At 36.1% G+C, this 20,134-nt stretch overlaps 1 protein-coding gene across 1 annotated transcript in view; it reads right to left on the minus strand.

The window, feature by feature from the left end:
• Nucleotides 1-5,657: 5,657 nt before the first annotated feature.
• LOC107674285 (plexin A3-like) overlaps nucleotides 5,658-20,134 on the minus strand; it is a 191,374-nt gene continuing 176,897 nt past the window's right edge. The window contains exons 25-34 of the mRNA XM_016468228.1: nucleotides 19,390-19,536; nucleotides 15,065-15,224; nucleotides 13,259-13,362; nucleotides 13,052-13,148; nucleotides 12,363-12,553; nucleotides 11,171-11,340; nucleotides 10,721-10,933; nucleotides 9,734-9,803; nucleotides 8,876-8,949; nucleotides 5,658-5,661 (exon numbers count right to left, since the gene is read on the minus strand). Of these exons, the coding sequence (XP_016323714.1) occupies nucleotides 5,658-5,661; nucleotides 8,876-8,949; nucleotides 9,734-9,803; nucleotides 10,721-10,933; nucleotides 11,171-11,340; nucleotides 12,363-12,553; nucleotides 13,052-13,148; nucleotides 13,259-13,362; nucleotides 15,065-15,224; nucleotides 19,390-19,536 (1,230 nt within the window). The remainder of the gene's footprint in view (nucleotides 5,662-8,875; nucleotides 8,950-9,733; nucleotides 9,804-10,720; nucleotides 10,934-11,170; nucleotides 11,341-12,362; nucleotides 12,554-13,051; nucleotides 13,149-13,258; nucleotides 13,363-15,064; nucleotides 15,225-19,389; nucleotides 19,537-20,134) is intronic.

The following is a 20,134-nucleotide window of genomic DNA, read 5'->3' on the forward strand; positions in this document are numbered from 1 at the left end:
AGATTATAGAATCCTTCAATCTAAAATAAACAAGAATCGAAAAAGAAACGAAAACAACAGTGAGGAATCGATTCCAGAACCAGGAATCGGAATCGGAAACGGAATCGGACTCGATTCCAAAACTTTCGGAATCGAACAGCCCTCACTGCACGCGATATGCGCGACTATGCGAGAATAAAATATTGGTTGACATTGATTAAGTTACTAGTGTATGTAAACTATTGAATGAAAAGTAGTTTTAGAATTACACCTAATATTTGATTGTTATAACTTAGTTTCTTTTTTTATATATTTTTATAGTTCCCAAACTCTTGACCGCTTTAAACGTACACTGAGTTAGGTTAATTTACATCTCTACAATCTTATAAAAAGTTCCTATATTCCTAAGGCCCATTCGCACCAAGAATCGTTACCATAAAGGTAACTGTGATATAGGCTATTAGCGTCCACACCAACCTTAGTCAAGGTAGCATTTTTTGTTTGACAGTATTTAGTAGTATTTAATGTTTGACAGGAATGAAAACAAGCTATGATGGAAAGAATTAGCTACAGTGTGTTCATTACTGTAGTTCAACAACATGCTAATTGTTTAGCTCACAAAACATCTTTCCAAAAGGAAACTTTCAGTAGAAAAAAACTAGATAAAACATATGAAAGTTCATAGTTTATAGCTAGCAACAGCAAGGTCACAGGTGAGGTTACTAAAAACAATTGTCGCATAATAAAACAGTCTGGCAGAAAGCATGTAAAAACTAGGTGGACAAACAGAACTTAAAGGGGTCATATGATGCGATTTCAAGTTTTCCTTTCTCTTTGGAGTGTTACAAGCTCTTGGTGCATAAAGAAGATCTGTAAAGTTGCAAAGACTAAAGTCTCAAATCCAAAGAGATATTCTCTGTAAAAGTTAAGAGTCAACCACGCCTACCTAAAACGGCTCGTTCTAACACGCCCCCACATGTCTACGTCACTATGTGGAAACATTAGGCCTTATTGAAAGGGCTTTATTGAGGGCTTTATTGAAAACAACGTGTTTGAGAGAGGCGGGGCATAGAGGACCTACAATAATGTACAGTATTTGAAAAATAATGTGTTTTTTGAACATTAAAGCATGTCAACATATTCTGTTACACCAAATACACAAAATAATGATCTTTAAAATAGCATCATATGACCCCTTTTAATTACTGTTATACACAGTAAGTTAATGCTGAAGTCTATGATTGCTACATCCCTGTCTTTGACACAGCATTTGTATATTCAGTTGCCCTTGCAACTGAAAAAAGGATGATTGACTGTGTTTGTGTGAGCAGCAGATGCTTCCCTGCATGACCTGAATGGAAATATTTCACTGAGACATTCATGGCACTCGCACAAAATGTCACTCTTTCATTTCCCCTTTCTGCAATTTACAATAATTGTTTGTGAAACTCATTTTATGAATTAGGCAGGAATGCCTTTGATGCTGGGCAGAATACGCTATACTCTTATTAAGATTGAGCGAGAATACCTGTGACAAGCGACTTTTTAAAATGCAATTACCTAATTGGATGCAACCGTCCTAATTGTAATATGAGTAGGCAAATCTGTCATCAGACATGATTCGCTGGCTGGACACCATTTTGGGGCATCTGTTCTCCTCTTGCAGTTCGTAAACAATAGGCATTCACATTGACAGAGATTTGCAATGACCCAATATTTTGTATTTTCGGTGTTATGAGTGTCAGAGATCGTTGTTGATGCATCAAAGCTGAGAATTGCTTAACCTAATGGATACTGTGGCAGGAAATGAACACCTACTCACCTACTCACTGGAAACCAACAACACTTGTGTTTCAACAATGGTGTCATTGTGCTGATTACATGTAATCTGGATTACATAATCAGATTCCAAAAAAATAACTACTTGTAATTAGAGTATATTACATTTTAAATGCACATAATCAGATTACAGTTACTTTTTTATGGATTACATGATTACATATTATTCACACAGTGGCAGTAAATTATAATTTATTGATTATTTCCCTTTTAAATGTTCCTTTCTAAAAATCCTACTGTGTGTCATACCAATTAGCTTTGACTATATTCACAAATGTCATGTAAATAAATTTGCAATTAGACGTGATGTATAGCTGTGAAACTCTGACATCAACATATCCCGTGACCTACAGTAACTGTTGATTCTAGAAGTCTGGACAAAAATATTTAAAACCTGGAAGACTTTGAGCATGTAATGTCATGCATTTTATGATGTTGATATCTAAATAAAGGAATATATTTTCTTTTTCTGTGCTTTGTTTTATATCAATATGGTACGTTTAACAGTAAGTTTAAAACAAGTTTTATAAAAAAAAGTAATCAAAAAGTATTCTAAAAAGTAGTCAGAATACATTAACTAAAATGAGTAACCTTGATTACACTACAATTTTCATCATGTAATCTGTAAACAGTACCAATTTGTAAGTAATCTACCCAGCACTGTGCATATTATATTCCCCACAAAAAATAAAGTTTATGATTGGCATTGCTTGCACACCTTAAATATACACCTGTTTCTTCCAACAAGAGGTCTTCAATTGTATTTTGACAATATAAAATTAAACCTTAAAGGTGCAATAGGTGATTGTCTTCAGAAACATTTTTTGTTATGCTGGTTGAAAGTCTCTTCGTCATCAGCGCGTTCACGCATGCTGTGAAGACAGAGCGAGGATGGCAGGCAAACATCAACAACCCGATCTTCCTTCCTGGTATCAGGGAGGGTGGGACGTTCACTTTCAGTGCTATCAGGCTAAAGTTAGCATTTTCCAAGATCTCCTATTGCACCTTTAAATCTAACCAATTGAATATTATTTTATAAATGTAACCATTTAATTGAGAATCTACTTAAAAACTTGTGTAACGTTACCCCCATTATAAGGGTGGACCATTATTAATCACAAAATAAATGAAGCAAGAATCCGGATGAGACGGGAGAGAGTGACATGGAGACAGGCAAGAGAAACTCAAGCTAAATCAATGAAATGCAAAATATTTAAATGACTGAGCAGCAAAAGGTTGGCCAAGAGATGTTACTGGAAGAGGGACAGGCAGTTTTTAATTTTCCAAAGTGGTTCCAAAGCAGTGTTTAACGCCTCCGGGTTGGGATTAAATTAGTTGTCCGATGATGGAGTGCTATGGTGAACAGTCCCTGACCCCTTCTATCCTGACAGGTCTGTAGGGTTTGAAATCTCACTCTGAATAAATGGAGCGGACGCAAAGTGCAATGGATCCATTTGAAATGTGCCCTTGGAAAAAGTCCACCCACCCGTTCTGAATGCACAACGTACGAAAGCAGACATTTTTATTGATGGGGTCATGATTTCTCCTCTTGGTCACTTCGGCTGCTTCGATCACATCACTGGGAGTGTTTTTTTGAATAATTAATCAACATTATATCTACTGTGAGCTCTAATGATGTGCTCTTGGACATTTACACACATACTGCAAAGAGGATATTCACCTGAATGAGAGCTAAAATGAGGATCAAACAGATTCTGCTATACCCTTCAAAAGTTTGGGGTCAGTAAGATTTTTATGTGGAAATTAAGTTTTATTCAGCAAGGCTGCATTAAATTGATCAAAAGTAACAGTAAATACATTTATAATGCTACAAAAGATTTATATTTCAAATAAAGAATGCTAAAAAAAAATGGTTTCCATAAAAATATTAAGCAGCACAACTGTTTTCAACACTGATAATAAGAAATGTTATTATTTTTAGTCATGTGACACTGAAGACTGAAGTAATGGCTGCTGAAAACTCATATTTGCATTAACAGTTCTTTTAATTTGTTAATTAATTTGTAATATTTCACAATATTACTGTTTTTAATCAAATAAATGCCTCATTGATGAACATATGAGACTTCAAAAACAAGATAATCTTACTGAACCCAAACGTATCAACATCTTCATTATTTTATTGAGCAGGCTCAAAGAAAAATCACAATGAGGTATCTTTAATATCTCAATTTCTAGCCACTAATGACATTGTGTATCTTCTGTAGTTCCCGTAGTTTCTGAATTTCACATAAATCATTTCAAATCTGAGCTCAGACATTCTCATCATATTCAAGCAAAACTGTTCAATGAACTTAAGGCACAGAAGTCCTTTTGTGGTTCTTATTCCTTTATATAAAACTGAAAAATAATGAAATTACACACTTACATAATTTTTTATTGTCCTGTTCCCGTAAAATTGGGTCGTTTGGTCAATTGAATTATATTCTTAAGTTTAATACTTTGAGTTAGAGGTTTATTCAAATCCCTAACCTTATTTATGAGGAATAATGTAATCATGCTTACCTTGGTAAGCACTATAACTACTGAAATGACTCCATAATGAAGAATGTCGGTGCTTTCGTGCCTTCACGTCTTAAAGACAGCCTGATTTGCATGCTGTAGGTATGCGTTTATGAGACAGTGTGTCATGCTGCAGTTGTGTAGTCATGCAACGCAGGAACACATTTCACATCCCCTCAGAATTGAGAGAGCTGGGTTAATGATGAGCCCCCCCCATCAGTATGCATTATTTATTTAGACGCTCTGCACCCCAGAGGCGGCCTGCTTTTTGCCTGTGCGCTTTTTTCCTCCTCTCTATAATTCTGTAATCCTGCCTTTTTGTTCACAGGAGCAGCTCTTCCGTTCAGCTCTCTCTCTGTTTATCCCCTTCAGATGTTGCACCTTCTCGGAGGCATAAATATTCTAGTATTGCTTTGTCTTTCCAAAATATCAGCCGGCTAAAGAAAACAAGGAGAGATGCCACTGATTTGCAAACAAATCATGGAACATGTTCACAGCAGATTGAACAGACAGATTGAAGTCTTTCACAAACGGGACGACGCTGGTCATCACATTGGTGGAATACTTGCATGTAATTCCTGCTTCCAAGAACGAACGACATGTTCCGGCTAATTCATTCAAGCAGAGTTTTACTGAAATTATGAAATAACTTGACTGAGAGCAGTCATTATGCCGTAAGGACTGCCATTCAGAGCGCTACGGCAAAATACAGTAATTGATGTTACTTTAAACAGTAGCAGCCTTGCGTTCTCTCTAAATGAAAACGGTTAAAGACATTGAGAGTGCAGTTGAGTTCAGCTCAAGAGAGATCCATCATAGTCAACTGATAAAAGTCTGGGTTTGATCTCTCCAGGGTTGAAGACTCTAGATGCTAGCTTGACCTGGCTCGCAAAAAATCCCTCCTTCCACCCATAATAAGAGCTGACTAAGCCAAGAACATGCAAATTAGTGTATGAATATGTATGGCGTGTTACCTGTCATTTTGTAATTACCTCGAGACTGAAGTAGCTGTCTGATCTGCTTCAGATCCTGCCTGGTGGTTAAACGACTTTGATCTAATCAGTCTTAATTAATGGAGATGCAAACAAGACAACTTTAACGCAGGTTCGTTAGCATGCATCGTTAAAGGCTATGCGCCTAGGACAAGCCATGTTCACCCCCGGTGAAGGTACAGTGATTACAAAGTGACCAGAAGTCTTTCATTTTCAATAAGAGCTGGAGATTTGAGTTTAACTTTGTGCAAATGATTGTTTTGTATTTCTGTCATGTTGTTCTGGGTAGTTCTGCTCACGGTGAAGTTCAAAATGCCACTTTACCTACCTGAAAATGAAACATACAAACAAGTGACATTAAATACTTAGGAAAAGTTGACATGCCATAATATTATTAATCGTGTCATATTAAGAGACTGCCTGGAATATATTACCACACCACAGGGCCTTTTAAAATGAGCTAGTGAAGGTTACAGGTTAGATCACTCAAGATTTACACTCCTTTATATTAATTTTCAACCTAAAACCTTGTTTATACTGGTCAAAATATGTAATAATGTAATAAGTTATTCTTTAAAATAAAAAAAGTAATCTATTATGTTCACAAGGCTTAATTTATTTGATATATGATACATTAAAACAGAATTATTGTGAAATATTATTACAATTTAAAATAACTATTCCTGTGATGCAAAGTTGAATTTTCAGCAGCCATTTTCAGTGTCACGTGATCCCTCAGAAATCATTCTAATATGCTGATTTGATACTCAAGACACAATATCAATGTTGAAAACAGTCACAAATATTTTCAAAAACATTTTTGTGAAAACCATGTTTTTTTCCCCAAGTTTCTCTGATGAATAGAAAGTTCAAAAGAAAAACATTTTGTTACATAACCGTTTTTATTGTAATTTTTAAACAATTTAATGTGTCCTTGCTCAAATTTATTATTTAAAAAAAAAAATCCTACCACAAACTTTTACATGGTAGTTCATCGTGTTTTCAACAAATAAATACATGAGTATGTTCTTATGAATATGTTCCGATTGGCTGTGATTTTGCTGCATCATGCAGCAATTTTGCTTTCATTGTGGACGGGAAAATAACATGTCACTGGAAACGTGTCATGCTGTGTCAGATTAGCACACATCATACTAAAATGTGCCATTTTCCATCTATATCCCTCTGTTCTGATATACATGTCTGCAGGTGATCCCAAAACTCAATTGGGTGCAATCTAACATAACTGCATTTCCAATTACAAAGTGGTTAGTAAGAAAATGAAAACGCACAAAAGAATTAGTCATATTTGTTTCTGTGTTCTTGCAGCGTACATATTCAAGATCAAACTATGAGTGCTAGTTTATCTGAGTCCAGGAGTGATTACGTAGGTTTCACTGAGACACTTGTCTTTATTTGAATGAAAACATCAAGCTCTTGAGACAAAATAGTCCTTGCAGATGATTATATTTACAAAAAACAATTGAAAAAAACCCCCAAAAACATTCAAGAAATATACAGCATCATCCACACATCTTTTAATAAAAAAAAAAACACCATGCTTGTCCTTTAAACATTAAGCTGAATCCATTCTTTCAAAAACCTCGCACAGATTAAAAAAAAGGTGCAAATATATACAAAACACTTCATTGCAGCCAGCGTTTTAGACTCATTCTCACGACTCCCTCAAACTACTTAAAGCATTAAAACGGAATTAAAACAATAATTTAAACAAAATTAAAAAAACAAAACATTTCAGTCCAATAATTATACAAAATATATTTATATATTTATATAGAATTAAGGACTAGGCATAGCAGTTGCCCATCAACCAGTCAGTCACAAAGCTCTCCAGACACGTTAATAAACTCCATATATTTCTGAAACTGTAAACAAGTCTGTTACAATAAAATTGATTAAAACATTTGGGATAAAGAGACAAACCGACAAATAAATTAGAATTAATTCATCTGAGACAAAATTATTTTTTTCCTTCTTCTTCTTTTATAACTAGAACATTGACTGAAATGTAGTTATGGATCTAAAACAGACATTTTCTTCTACTGTATCTACTGAAAAAACACCACAGTTATTTTTCCACTCACTACGCTCCGTTCTTCACAAGTTACAGGTGCTTTTAAGAGTATGCCGTTTCACCACACGATGAAAACAAACTGCAAAGCGCCTCATTTGGCTCCGAGTTCTTCTGTACGAAACGGGTGATTTCTGATATATGGCTATCGGCCGAGGCGTCGTTAGTGTTAGCTCTGTCTTCACCAGTCTACCTAAAAACACCCCGGTGGGCAGTTGCACTTATCGATAGAGTTATCTTACAGGCAGTATGTACGCGACCAAGCTAAGTCCACTTCCCCCACAGTACGTTTGGCTTTACTCACAGTATAGAAAAATCAGATGTAAACCTGACGGCGTGGTTTCAACCTAGATGTGCTAAATCTAAAAATTCCAACCACTGATGTTTAGTTTTCAGCTTTTTTTATAACTTCGATTTATGATTGCATTTCATTTCTCAAAGTGGTTTGTTCCAGATGTCGGATATTGGTTTCGCACCTGCATTGCTGACGACGCAGCTTTGGCATCAGGCAGTAATTCCTGATGTATCGTGTTGCAAGTGGTTGAAATGCCATAACGGAACCAGATTCATGAGCTGACCCCATTCCCCCAACAGAAAAACAAACCAGTGTTCAAAAAGATTCTGCTTAATTACCATCCTGCAACTTTTTCATATGTTAATGAGCCCCACATTTAGTTCAGAACATCCTGCCTTCACAATTCCAACAACAAAAATTTGGCTTTTGATGATGCTGTATCTAAACGAACAGGGAATCTTGTTATCCCATCCAAATCCTTGTGGCAAATTTGAAGGCAGGTTTAATTACATTCAATGAAAGTTTAAAATATCCAGATACGTCTTGTTATTGAAATGCTCAAGTTTTCAAACCATGACCCTGCAGGACGCGGTCTACCGCTAATAAACCAAAAGTTATTCTTTTGTAGCCAAATGAAGGCAATCACGATTAGTAGTTATTAGCAAATCCATTACTACAGGGTAAAAAGGGCAAAATCTATCTATGTAAGATGTATTCAAAGGGACGTGATCACTTTGATGGTCATTGAATATCTACATTCAAACTCATCAAACTCAAGTAATAAGGCCCCGATGGATTTCCCTATTGTTTTAATGATCCCATATTACGATGGGTGTTTGTTTACTCGAACTGACCTTGGTGAAGTAGGGTTTTTACATTTTAAAGACAATGTTGAAAGCAAATGGTTCTCCCTGTAGTCCTGGCTGTGATCGTCTGAAGGTATTTTGCGTTTAAAACTGGAACATGTATAATGAGGCAAAGATTTTTGCAAGATATGCTCAGTTATTCATGCTGTACATTCTCGGTGATTTTACTCAACACAAAAACACATTCGATACGCAACTAGACAGGGCAGAACTCAGAACCACATATAGCAAGGAATAGAAAATAGCTGAGAATACTTTGAAATTCACGTACGTATCACAATTCGAGTACCTGGAATATAACGGTTTGCAGTTCACCTCCGTGGCAGCAGAGGGCGACGCTGCCGTCACGGAGATGAGGAAAGTCTGATAAAGAGAAGAGGAAATGACTTAAGGCCTTGTTGTTTGTGTATACAGACAGAACTGACACAATCTTTATAATCGATCAAGCAGGAACCTTATCGCGGTTCATTGATAAGGTTGTACGGGGGACGACAGAAGAACGGACGAGATTTGTCTAGCTGCAGACTTCTATGTCAAAAATTGCATTGGCCTGCTGAAATGGCGAGAAAACAATCAGAGTTGAACAGTCATCCCTTCGTTGTGCTTGGCATTGTGAACGCGTTTTGGCTGCCATTTGGACAGAACAACAACAGGGAAATGAAAAGGAGCGTGACTTGCCAACTGCTAACATTGAAAATTTAGAGTCAGGACAGTGAATTTGAACACACAGGGAACTTAAACTCATGGCTTGCAGGTAAATTTGAGAGTTATTGCTCTAGATGGATCTACTACATTAAAGATGCCTGTCATCAAGGGACAAAACTTGGCCCTCGCCAATGCAGTCTTGGAGAAGAACCACAGAATCCGAGTAAACACTCCAAACCTCACAGTAACACAGCGGTGTACAAAAAAAGCAAAGGGAGCAGAAATGCCCCACCACAAGGGATGAACGCCCATCCCGGGGTACATTTCGGCACAGGTTTGGGGAGTCATATCCGGACGCAACGAAAAGGCAAGCTTCAAAAGATGCTGATCCATACCTCTTGACAAGTAGAGGTCATATGAATTTATTTTTTTGCACATATATTTGTACATATTTATACATATATATTAAATCATATTTTAATATTCATACATACATACATACATACATATATATATATACGTCCATGTCCTGATCGCTGATACTTGGCATCTTGCTGATGTCTCGGTAATATCTTGAAACACACACACACACACACACACACACACACACACACACACAAATACCCTGGTTAAAAATCATCTGCTTTGCATTGCAAATGAACAGTTTGGAGTTAATCTACTGGAAAAAATTAATTTCAGTTTCTGCAGCCTAGTAAAAAGACGGTAAGGCAAATTATTAATTAGTGGCGCCTACTAAGGCAAGTACAGTATTACTATTGCTTACAGGGGATCTAAAGAAATGTATTAAATGTATTTACAAGTGGAGTTAAGTGCAGTGTTAATTTAATATCATTGTGTCATTATAGTTTTTTATTAATATATTGAATTAGTTTTTATTTTCTGTTTTCATTTCAGTTAAAGTTTTAGTAATTTTGTAGTGTGTTTTTGTAATTTGTATTATTTTATTCAAAGTTTTTATTAATTTCATTTATTTTAATTTAAAAATAACTTACAATAAAAGTTATTTTATTCAAATTCAATTAAATGAAAATGAGAAATGTTGCCTTGGCAACTAGCTGAAATAAAATAAGCTTTAAGCTTTTTATATATTTTATTTCAGTTAAATATATATATATATTTATAAAATATATATTAAATATATATTTTTTTTATGGTTTTAGTTAACTATAATAACCCTGGTAGAGGTATAATTCTCCAAACAGCTGCTGACCTCCATAGTATTTTTTATCCCAACCCCCCCCCCACCCCCCATACAATGGCTACCAGCAACTGTCTGGGTACCAGCATTCTTCAAAATATCTTCTTTTCTGTTCAATAAAAGAAAGAAACTCATACAGGTTTGGAACAACTTGAAAGTGAGTGAATAATGACAGAATTTTGAACCAACAGTACAACTATTCTAGTTGTTTAATTACAAGGCTACACCAATCAGATCAAGTCTGTGGTATTTTGAGGCATGTGTCTGTACCTCTCCACCCAGCTCTTGTAGTTAGGGATGTCTTTAGCATAGAGAAGCTTGTTTGACGGAGAGTCTTTGCCCAGGCGATGCTCAGACGTCGAGCAGGAGTCCATGAAGGTCTGAGCCACCACTGACAGACAGGCATCTGTAATACTGTTCTTGTGGATGTCAAAGACAAACTGAGGGTTTTTTATCACGTTGACCCAAAACCGCAGAGGAAGGCTGGTTTAGAAAGAAAGAGAGAGAGAGAAAATATAATCTGATTACATCCAAAAGGCTTTTTAGTGATAGTGGTCTGTCTTGAATCGCACTAAAATTCATTCTATTTCAATTGCTCTGAGAGCGTACTGCATTCAAGAAACAAATGGAACTGAACTGGCAACCCAACAGGGCTTCAAAACAATCGAAACAGATGCTGCAGAAAATGAGGTCAAAGACAGGAAGCGCTCGGTATCTCACCAGTTGCTCTTCCAGGTGTGCCGTACGTCCGGGTCGGTGATCTGTCTCTTGTCTGCTTGCTCATCCAGGAAATCATACATGTATTTGATGGCCAGCGGGAGAGCGCTGCCGCGATGGGCCGTACTGAACACCGTCTCAAAAAGATCGTCCACAAACTTCTGCAGTGTGCCCTAAAAACATGACAAGAGTTTACAACATGCTTCAGCTAAAATATGTGCTGACACATCAGGAGTTTTGAGGCACTACACACGTTTTATTCAATAAAATGCTAATTTTGTGAGGTTTTAATTGACGTGTTTTGAATCTTTATTTTGGATATTATGGATATCAAATGATTTTTAAACAGATTTTTCCAACTTTCTATAAACAGTCTTCTTCATTTTGTGCAAATAGTTCATTGCAAAATAATAAAAATGCCATTGTTTACTCATCTTCTTCTTGCAGCAAAACTGTATGCTTTTATTTTTTCAGTGCAATACAAAGTCACACATTTTTGAAGAATTGTGTCCATTAGTGTTCGAACAGACCAAATTTAAGTTCATCTATACCTCGGACGAAACCTAGCTGCATTCAATCTATTTTCAAAAATGCTAGAGTAACGATCAAAAGTTTGTGGTGAGATATATATAGTATATATATTTGAAAGAAATCTTTTCTGCTCACCAAGTCTGCATTTATTTGATCAAAAATGCAATAAAACCGTAATAATGTGAAATACTATTACAATTGAAAAATAACTGTATTCTATTTGAATGTATTTTAAAATCTAAATTATTCCTGTGATGCAAAGCTAATTTTCCATCAGCCATTATTCGTCTTCAGTGTCACATGAGCATTCAGAAACATATTTTATTATCAATGCTGAAAATGTAAATAAACATATTTAAAAAGTTTAAATAAATATATTTATTCATATTATTCAAATGTATTTTAAATATATTTTTTTCATAATGTAGCAGTCTTTACTGTCACTTTTGATCCATTTAATGTATCCTTGCTGAATAAAATAATAAAAAAAAATCTTCTGGATCTATACTTTTGAATGGTTGACGTTAATGATAAATTATGACAGAAGCTTCATTCTTGGCTAAAATTATCCTTTAACCCTGGTAAAACACTGTAACGTACAGCCTTGAGTGGCTTATTGCTTTAAAAAACACACACACGTTATCTCTATAGGATGTTTATGTACCTTGGTAGCCAGTAAGCGTGTCAGGTAAATCTCAGACACCATCTTGCTCCCACGGTCTCCCTCCCGCTGGTCTGCATGCTCATGGTTCTTCACCAGGTGCCAGAGTTTGGTGCCTGTCTCCTGGTCAGGGGTGATCATGGGAGCCCTGGATCGAAGGCTGTCTGGACTACTAGATGTCCTCAGCAGGCTCTCTATGTACATTTCAATATATACAATCCAAATGAGCATATACTTCAATCTGCTTCTTAACAATGCATTGCAGTTTACATATCTTAGTCTGTTTCTGAATCATTATCTTTCTAATAGCTGTGTCTCAGAGCCGAATCAACGTTTGTTGTCTACAAGTATAGATGTCTATATAAACATCATGACTGAAATGAATCCTCTTACAGTTAACGACTGATTTCAGACATCCTGAACATTAAGTGCATGTCTATGATATCCAATTTTGCGGTTTAGCTTACTAGGTTTTGAAGCACAGCCTACAGTATGTGTTATTTCATTGAAAAGCTCAGACAAAATGACTTCAGCCAAGAATGGTTGGTGAAAAGAACTTAGATTCCCATTTGAGCCAAACATGCTGCATGTGGCATGACACAAAATGCTGAAAGAATTCATGATATATTAAACAAACATGGCTAAAGCCGAGGATCGTGGGGCGTAAAGCGATCCGAGAGACTGCGGCTTACCGTATCGACTGAGAGAGCGAGTGAATGTGAAGGAGTTGGCGATGTTGTAAGCAGATACTTGCTTCTGAACCAAAGCCACCAAAGACCCATCTGTCACCTGAGATGGAAAATGAGAACTATAAAAAAAAGCATCTCCATTTTTGTACAGTATGCGACAAGTAAATTTGCATAACATAATGGAGCAGCTGCCAGAAAACGTTGTTCAACCTGGTAGTGCGCCAGTGTGTTCAATCTCTTCCAGTCGCTCTCGATCTTTGTGGTGACGTCTTCATCCTGGAGGATGATTCTGGTCAGTCGACCCTGCCGCCATTCTGGAGAAAGACAATAAATGCAATAGTCTTGGATGATGATGTTTCTAAAGTAAACTTTTGCCATATTTTCCATACTTTCTCTCTAACAGATAACATGATATCAATATTAACCCTATTTACTGGTCTTATGATGCATAATTCTAAGTGCACGCTTTTCTTAAAACAAAATTCTTTCATCAAAATGTAATAACTGTCTAAAATTACTTTTTAACAAAGGTCACTCAAGATGCCGCAAAATTATATTAACCAAATAGAAAAAAAAAGTTTGTCAAACCTAGTGCATTAGACAGACAGTACGGTAGACGATAGATAGACAGATAGACAGACAGACATGGACAAAAGACAGACAGAATGATAGAACGATAGGCAAACAGAACGACAACGATACAGAAAGTTATATAGATACACAGACCGAAAGAAGGATAAATAGAATGACATAGATGGACAAACAGACAGACAAAAAGAACTATATAAAGAAAGATAGAATGATAGAGCAATAGACAGAATGATAGATATATAGATAGATAGTAGGGCTGCACAATTAATCGAATGCGATTGTCATGCGCATTTTGATAGTAATGCTGGTTCTGTAATCAGCAGCAAATCATCATCACGTGCTTTCAGATGGAGCAGAATTTACTACACATAGCCGTAGTTCACTGACAAGTTACGCAAAAAAATCAGATATATAGATAGATAGTAGGGCTGCACAATTAATCGAATGCGATTGTCATGCGCATTTTGATAGTAATGCTGGTTCTGTAATCAGCAGTAAATCATCATCACGTGCTTTCAGATGGAGCAGAATTTACTACACACAGCCGTAGTTCAGTGACAAGTTACGCAAAAAAATCACAGACGATTTTATTGCGCGATTCTGAAATCGAAGAAATCGTTCGCGATAATGACAGCTGTTTGCATAGCTTCTCCAAACTCACTTCATAACGTCAGTCGAGTGTTTGAAATAAATCCTTCTGTGAGATGATGTGGCTTCTTACACAGAATAAGGCACGCAACAGATTTACTGCTGATCACAGAACCGTGCTTCACTGAAAGATACGCATGACAATCGCAACTTTTGTCGAATCGCTATCTCGATTCCATTTCGATTTATCGTACAGCCCTAATAGATAGATAGATAGATAGATAGATAGATATAGATAGATGATAGATATAACGATACAACGATGATAGGTAGATAGATAGATAGATAGAACGATACAATGATATAGATAGATAGATAGAATGATGATGGATCGATGGATCGATAGATAGATAGATAGAACGATGATAGATAGATAGAATGATACAATGATGATAGATGGATAGATAGATAGATAGACCGATGATAGATAGATAGATAGAACGATGATAGATAGATAGAATGATACAATGATAGATGGATAGATAGATAGACCGATGATAGATAGATAGATAGATATAGATAGAACGATAGATAGACAGACAGACAGATAGATAGATAGAACAATGATAGATAGATAGATAGATAGATAGACATATAGATAGATAGACAGACAGATAGAACGATGATAGATAGATAGATAGATAGATAGATAGATAGATAACAATAAGAATCAGATACAGGCAGTGAGTTTACCCAGGTCCATGTCGTCGGCCTTAGATAGATAGATAGATAGATAGATAGATAACAATAAGAATCAGATACAGGCAGTGAGTTTACCCAGGTCCATGTCGTCGGCCTGTGGGCGCTGTGAGTACGGGATGCCTTTGTAAACAGCATCTAGCAGCTTGTCCTTCACCTGAGTGATTGTGTCACAGTTTAGCACCTTGACAGGGATTTCTGTACCGCCCTCTCCCTCCGGAGGAATACACATGAGCGTCTGAGACAGAACAACACAGAGATCAGGGATAATATTGATTGGCAAGATGACCAGCAAAGACACAAAAACACGTCTCCATTCAAATCTAGCATGCAGACCACACACACATACCAACATACACATGGACTTAAGAGGGTGCGGAAAGGTCATGGGACATTTTATCATACACAGCGGGAGACTGGAGCTCTATTTGGCCCGGCTCTGCCAGCATATCAAAGATTGATCGGGATCCTGTTTCATGCTTCGGCCTGATTTATCATAATAGCCATCTCAACTTTAACTGTTATGTCAATGGTGAAATATTTATCTGCCTGCAAAGCGGTATTCAGAATATGTGAAACACACAGGTTTTGATAAAACGGTCACAGATCGATAAAAACAAACAGCAAGAGGCAATTGATTCGGCCACAAACAAGGATTCATATGACATGTCTGAAGTTAATAGATACTTCAAGATAAAGTGTGTAATCATTTAGATATTAAAACACCCAGTTTAATATGCAGAGACAACTACAAGAAAGACATTTATGGGTTGATTCCCCGGAAAAGTGTAAACATCGACTCTCAAATATTGATTTGTTTGTTTTTAGCAGCCTAACCAACACAGCAATACTGACTCAACCAATGGCCTGACTTTGGGGGTGGGACTATTTGTTTGACTGACCAATGACAGATGAGGAAGTGTTCAGCAGAAAGTTCAGGGGGAAAAGTAAATGAATGAACAAAAGTTAAAATTTACAGAATTTAAGTGCTAACAAGATATTGATCTGTTTGTTTTTAGTATGAACACAAACACAGCAACATTAACTCAACCAGTGGTGTGACTTTAGGGGTTGGACTGTTTGTTTGACTAACCAATGACAGACGAGGAAGTGTTCAGCAGAAATTTCAGAGAAAAAAGTAAATAATGGAAATAATGGAAAGTTAAAATTCACAGAATTTGACATTATTACTGTTTCAACGCTGCTCAAAAATCATGAGATTAATCATAAAACAGACAGTTTTTCTAAAAAAACAAACCATGGTACCATGTCCAAATAAAACATAGTAACACCATGGTACTTTTAATACTTCTGTTAGTGTATGAATGCATCTTTTACTGTATGACTGTACTGTACATCATTTTTGCCATGGTTGCTGTGGTAAAACCATCATAAAGCTATAAAACCATCATGCAGCTATATAGCATTGATAAAATAAATAAGACAAGAATGTAGAATGTGTGCATCAGCTCATTTATGCAGCCAGTAGCATAAGCAAAATCATAAAAAGCAGCCCTCAGCACTTACCAAGTGAGTAACACATACACATAACAGCTTCATAAACAGGCAGGCGAGTTACACGAAAGAGCGGAGCATTTATTATGAAGCCGATGCTTTGATATATCTCCATTCACACCGTGACAACAGTCCATATAAATTCATGAGAAGACCTTTTGTGCGCATGGGCCGCGTTAATCGTGTGATTAAAACAATGCAGCTGGCACTGGTGCGCGACTGTGCATCCGTAATCGCAGCTACTCGCTGATTATTAGCTCATGGCAATTCCTCCTCTCCAGCCACGGCTCACACATGAGGAGTTTGTGATTAAAACCCAATTACACAGTAAATTACGGAATTCTCCCGGAGACGGAGCCCAGCTATATTTAGGACATCCGCCGTCGGTTTAGGAATGGGATTGGGTTGAAACTCAGAGCTTGGAGGAAATTAGTGTTTTACGAAAGCTTAACACCATAAAGATCAGTTCTCGTCTCTGGCTGTGTGTGTGTGTGTGTGAAGATGAGAGCGTGTAAAGGTGACTTTAGTGTGTCCTTTAGCACGCGTTCACACACCCACAGGCAGACGTCCTGGCCCAGCTGAAGCATTTAATGCTTAAAGGAAGAGTAAATACTGGATCCATTGAAATACTCTGGAGAAATGAAATCTCTTATGTATTAATCATCTTCATTTTATATATATAATATATGTTATATATTGCATAATATATCTACTATATTAAAATTCTTTATTATGTACATTATTATCATCATAATTATTAATATATGGATTATTACATATAGTTATAATAATTATAATATGTATTAAGATATATGAATGGCCAAACAGGAAATAATTATATAATATCTGAATATATCAATGTAAACTGTGAATATATAGAAGCAAATCTGAATATATATAGTTGTAAGTCTGAATATACAGAATTAAATCAGAATATATAGTTATAAATCTGAATATATAAATGTAAATTGTGAATATATGTTATAAATCTGACTATATAAATGTATATCTGAACATATAGTTATAAGTCTGAACATATAGATACAAATCATAATATTTACATGTAAATCATGAATATATAGCAGTAAATCGGAATTTATAGTTATAATTCTGAATATATAAATGTAAATCATGAATATATGTATAAAATGAAAAGTCAGAGTAAATAGAAGTAAATCTGAAAATATAGTTGTAAGCTTGAATATATATAATTGTGAATATACAGTTATTGTTCTGACTATATAATTGTAAATCAGAATGTATGTTTATAAATCTTGAGTATATAAATGCAAATCTGAATATACTGTATATAGTCTACATTTCAATAATTCATGATGCGTCACATTATTTAACAAAGAATGGAAACAAGGGCAAATGTTTGCACTCCTAATGAATATATCAACATACATGCTGTGTTACAGGTGAGCCTGACCTTTTCTGTCGGCCCATAGAGGCCTCTCTTTAGGGTTGACAGCTAAGACAGCTGAATAACTGTGCCATATATTGATTCCCTTAAGCTGATCTATCCTGAATACTGTGGAATTGATGAGCTGTCCTATAGCTTTAACTACTACTGAGGAGTCATAGATTAAAGCTCATTCATTGGTCGGCTCGTATTGTTCCATTTAAAAACAATGCACAGAACTCTGTCGGCGCAGACAGTAAATATGCTCTTTTGTGTAGTCATGTTTGTGTATGCGAGAGAGAGAGAGAGAGAGAGCGAGAGAGAGAGAGAGAGAGAGAGAGAGAGAGAGAGAGAGAGAGAGAGAGAGAGAGAGTGAGAGAAAATCAGCCGCTGTATTTCCTGGCTATCTGCTGAGATAAATGAGGAGCACTGGGGTTGTTTTATGAGTGCCATGATAAATTCTCAGGTTTGTTTCAGTCATTACAGGCTCTGATCAGGTCATTCTTTGTTTTTGCTCAATATCTGTCTCCGTTATGCCGCCTCTGACAAACCCTGCTCTCAAAGTCATGTTAGAACTTACTTTGCTTAGTCTGATATCATCTGTCTGATTGGCATTTGAGCTCTCGAGTCAGTTTTATCTTTAAAGGGCCAGTGGGACACTAATGAACATTAGGATTCAGAATTAAGAACCGGATCTTAATCAGAACCAGAAAAAAAAAGATACTGGATCTAACATTGATCTTGAAAATGTGGACAGAATACTGCCATCAAATATTAAATATAAGCATGACAGCTGTTTGTCATGACGACATTGCCTTCAAAATAAAATGATATTTCATACAAATGCATTGGCTTATATTAAAAGATTCATATTAAAATTGTCGTACATATTATTCATTCCAAAAACTTGGACTTGATGTGAAAAGACATGTTTATTAGTAACATTAAGTTAAGTATTAGTCAGGGTTAAAACTAAAACCATAAAAGTTTTTCGTTTTCGTTAAATACTGTAAATGTTAACTGAAATAAAATAATATATAAATAAACTTTGATTATTTCAGCTAGTAGCCAAGGCAAACATCTAATTTTAGTTCAACTTGAAGTACTAAAATAACTAAGACTAATGAATACAAACTAATAAAATCTATACAGACATAAAAAATAAAAATGACAAAAACACACAACAAAAGTACTAAAACTAACTAAAATTAAGGAGAAAAAAATATTAAAATCTACTTCAAAATATGAACAAAATTGTAATAGTACACTAGAACAACACTTGTATTACTATTAATAGATATAATTTCTAGATGGAAGCATCTGAAAAGGTAAAACATTTGTAGTGTTTTGGTCCTTTTCAAATGTATATTTTAACTGAAGTCAAACACTTGTGGTCTTCAATGAGACCGGGGCAGCTGGGAGACAGGAAGTGGGATTATGGGATATGGGATATGTGAGAGAGCGTCACCATGGAGACACTGACCAGCTGCTTGTAGTCGATTTGCTGTCGTATTAGCTTGTCTTCGCTCAGGGAGTATCTGGCCTCTCCTGTGATGGCGTCTATGGGACCTTTTTCCATCTGCTGTTTTATAGCACAGTAGAGCATAAACAGAGGCTCGCCAGCACACTCCTGCACACAGAGAGAGAGAGAGAGAGAGAGAGAGAGAGAGAGAGAGAGAGAAAGAGAGAGGTCATATTCTACACCTTTGAAGCATTTTATTTTCTCCCTAAAGTCCACTTATAATGTCAGTCAAGGTTTCTTGCAACAAAGTTTTATATGTTCATTTTCCACCATCTTACCCATAGAATTCAACAGGCTGTTTTTGCTACTGTACCTTTAAGACTTCTACATAAATAAATAAATACACCTGTTATGATTGGCTAAGCAATGCATTCTGGTTAAAGGGGTCATATGATGCGATTTCAAGTTTTCCTTTTTCTTTAGAGTGTTACAAGCTGATTGTGCATAGATAAGATCCCTGAAGTTGCAAAGACTAAGTCTCAAATCCAAATTTGAGATATTCTTTATCAAAGTTAAGACTCTGCCACGCCCCCCTAAAACGGCTCGTTCTAACACTCCCCCACATATCTACCTCACTATGTGGAAATATTAGCATAATGCCGCCCAAATGTTCACGCAAAGAAAGAAGGCGTGGTTTCAGTAACCGCAGTTAGTGTTGAAGCAGCCATGTCAGGGAGACGCTGTGTGTTTCAGTGCGAAAGCAAAA

Source organism: Sinocyclocheilus anshuiensis, unplaced genomic scaffold (genome assembly GCF_001515605.1).
Source record: "Sinocyclocheilus anshuiensis isolate Anshui unplaced genomic scaffold, SAMN03320099.WGS_v1.1 scaffold188, whole genome shotgun sequence".
Classification (NCBI taxonomy): Eukaryota; Metazoa; Chordata; class Actinopteri; order Cypriniformes; family Cyprinidae; genus Sinocyclocheilus; species Sinocyclocheilus anshuiensis.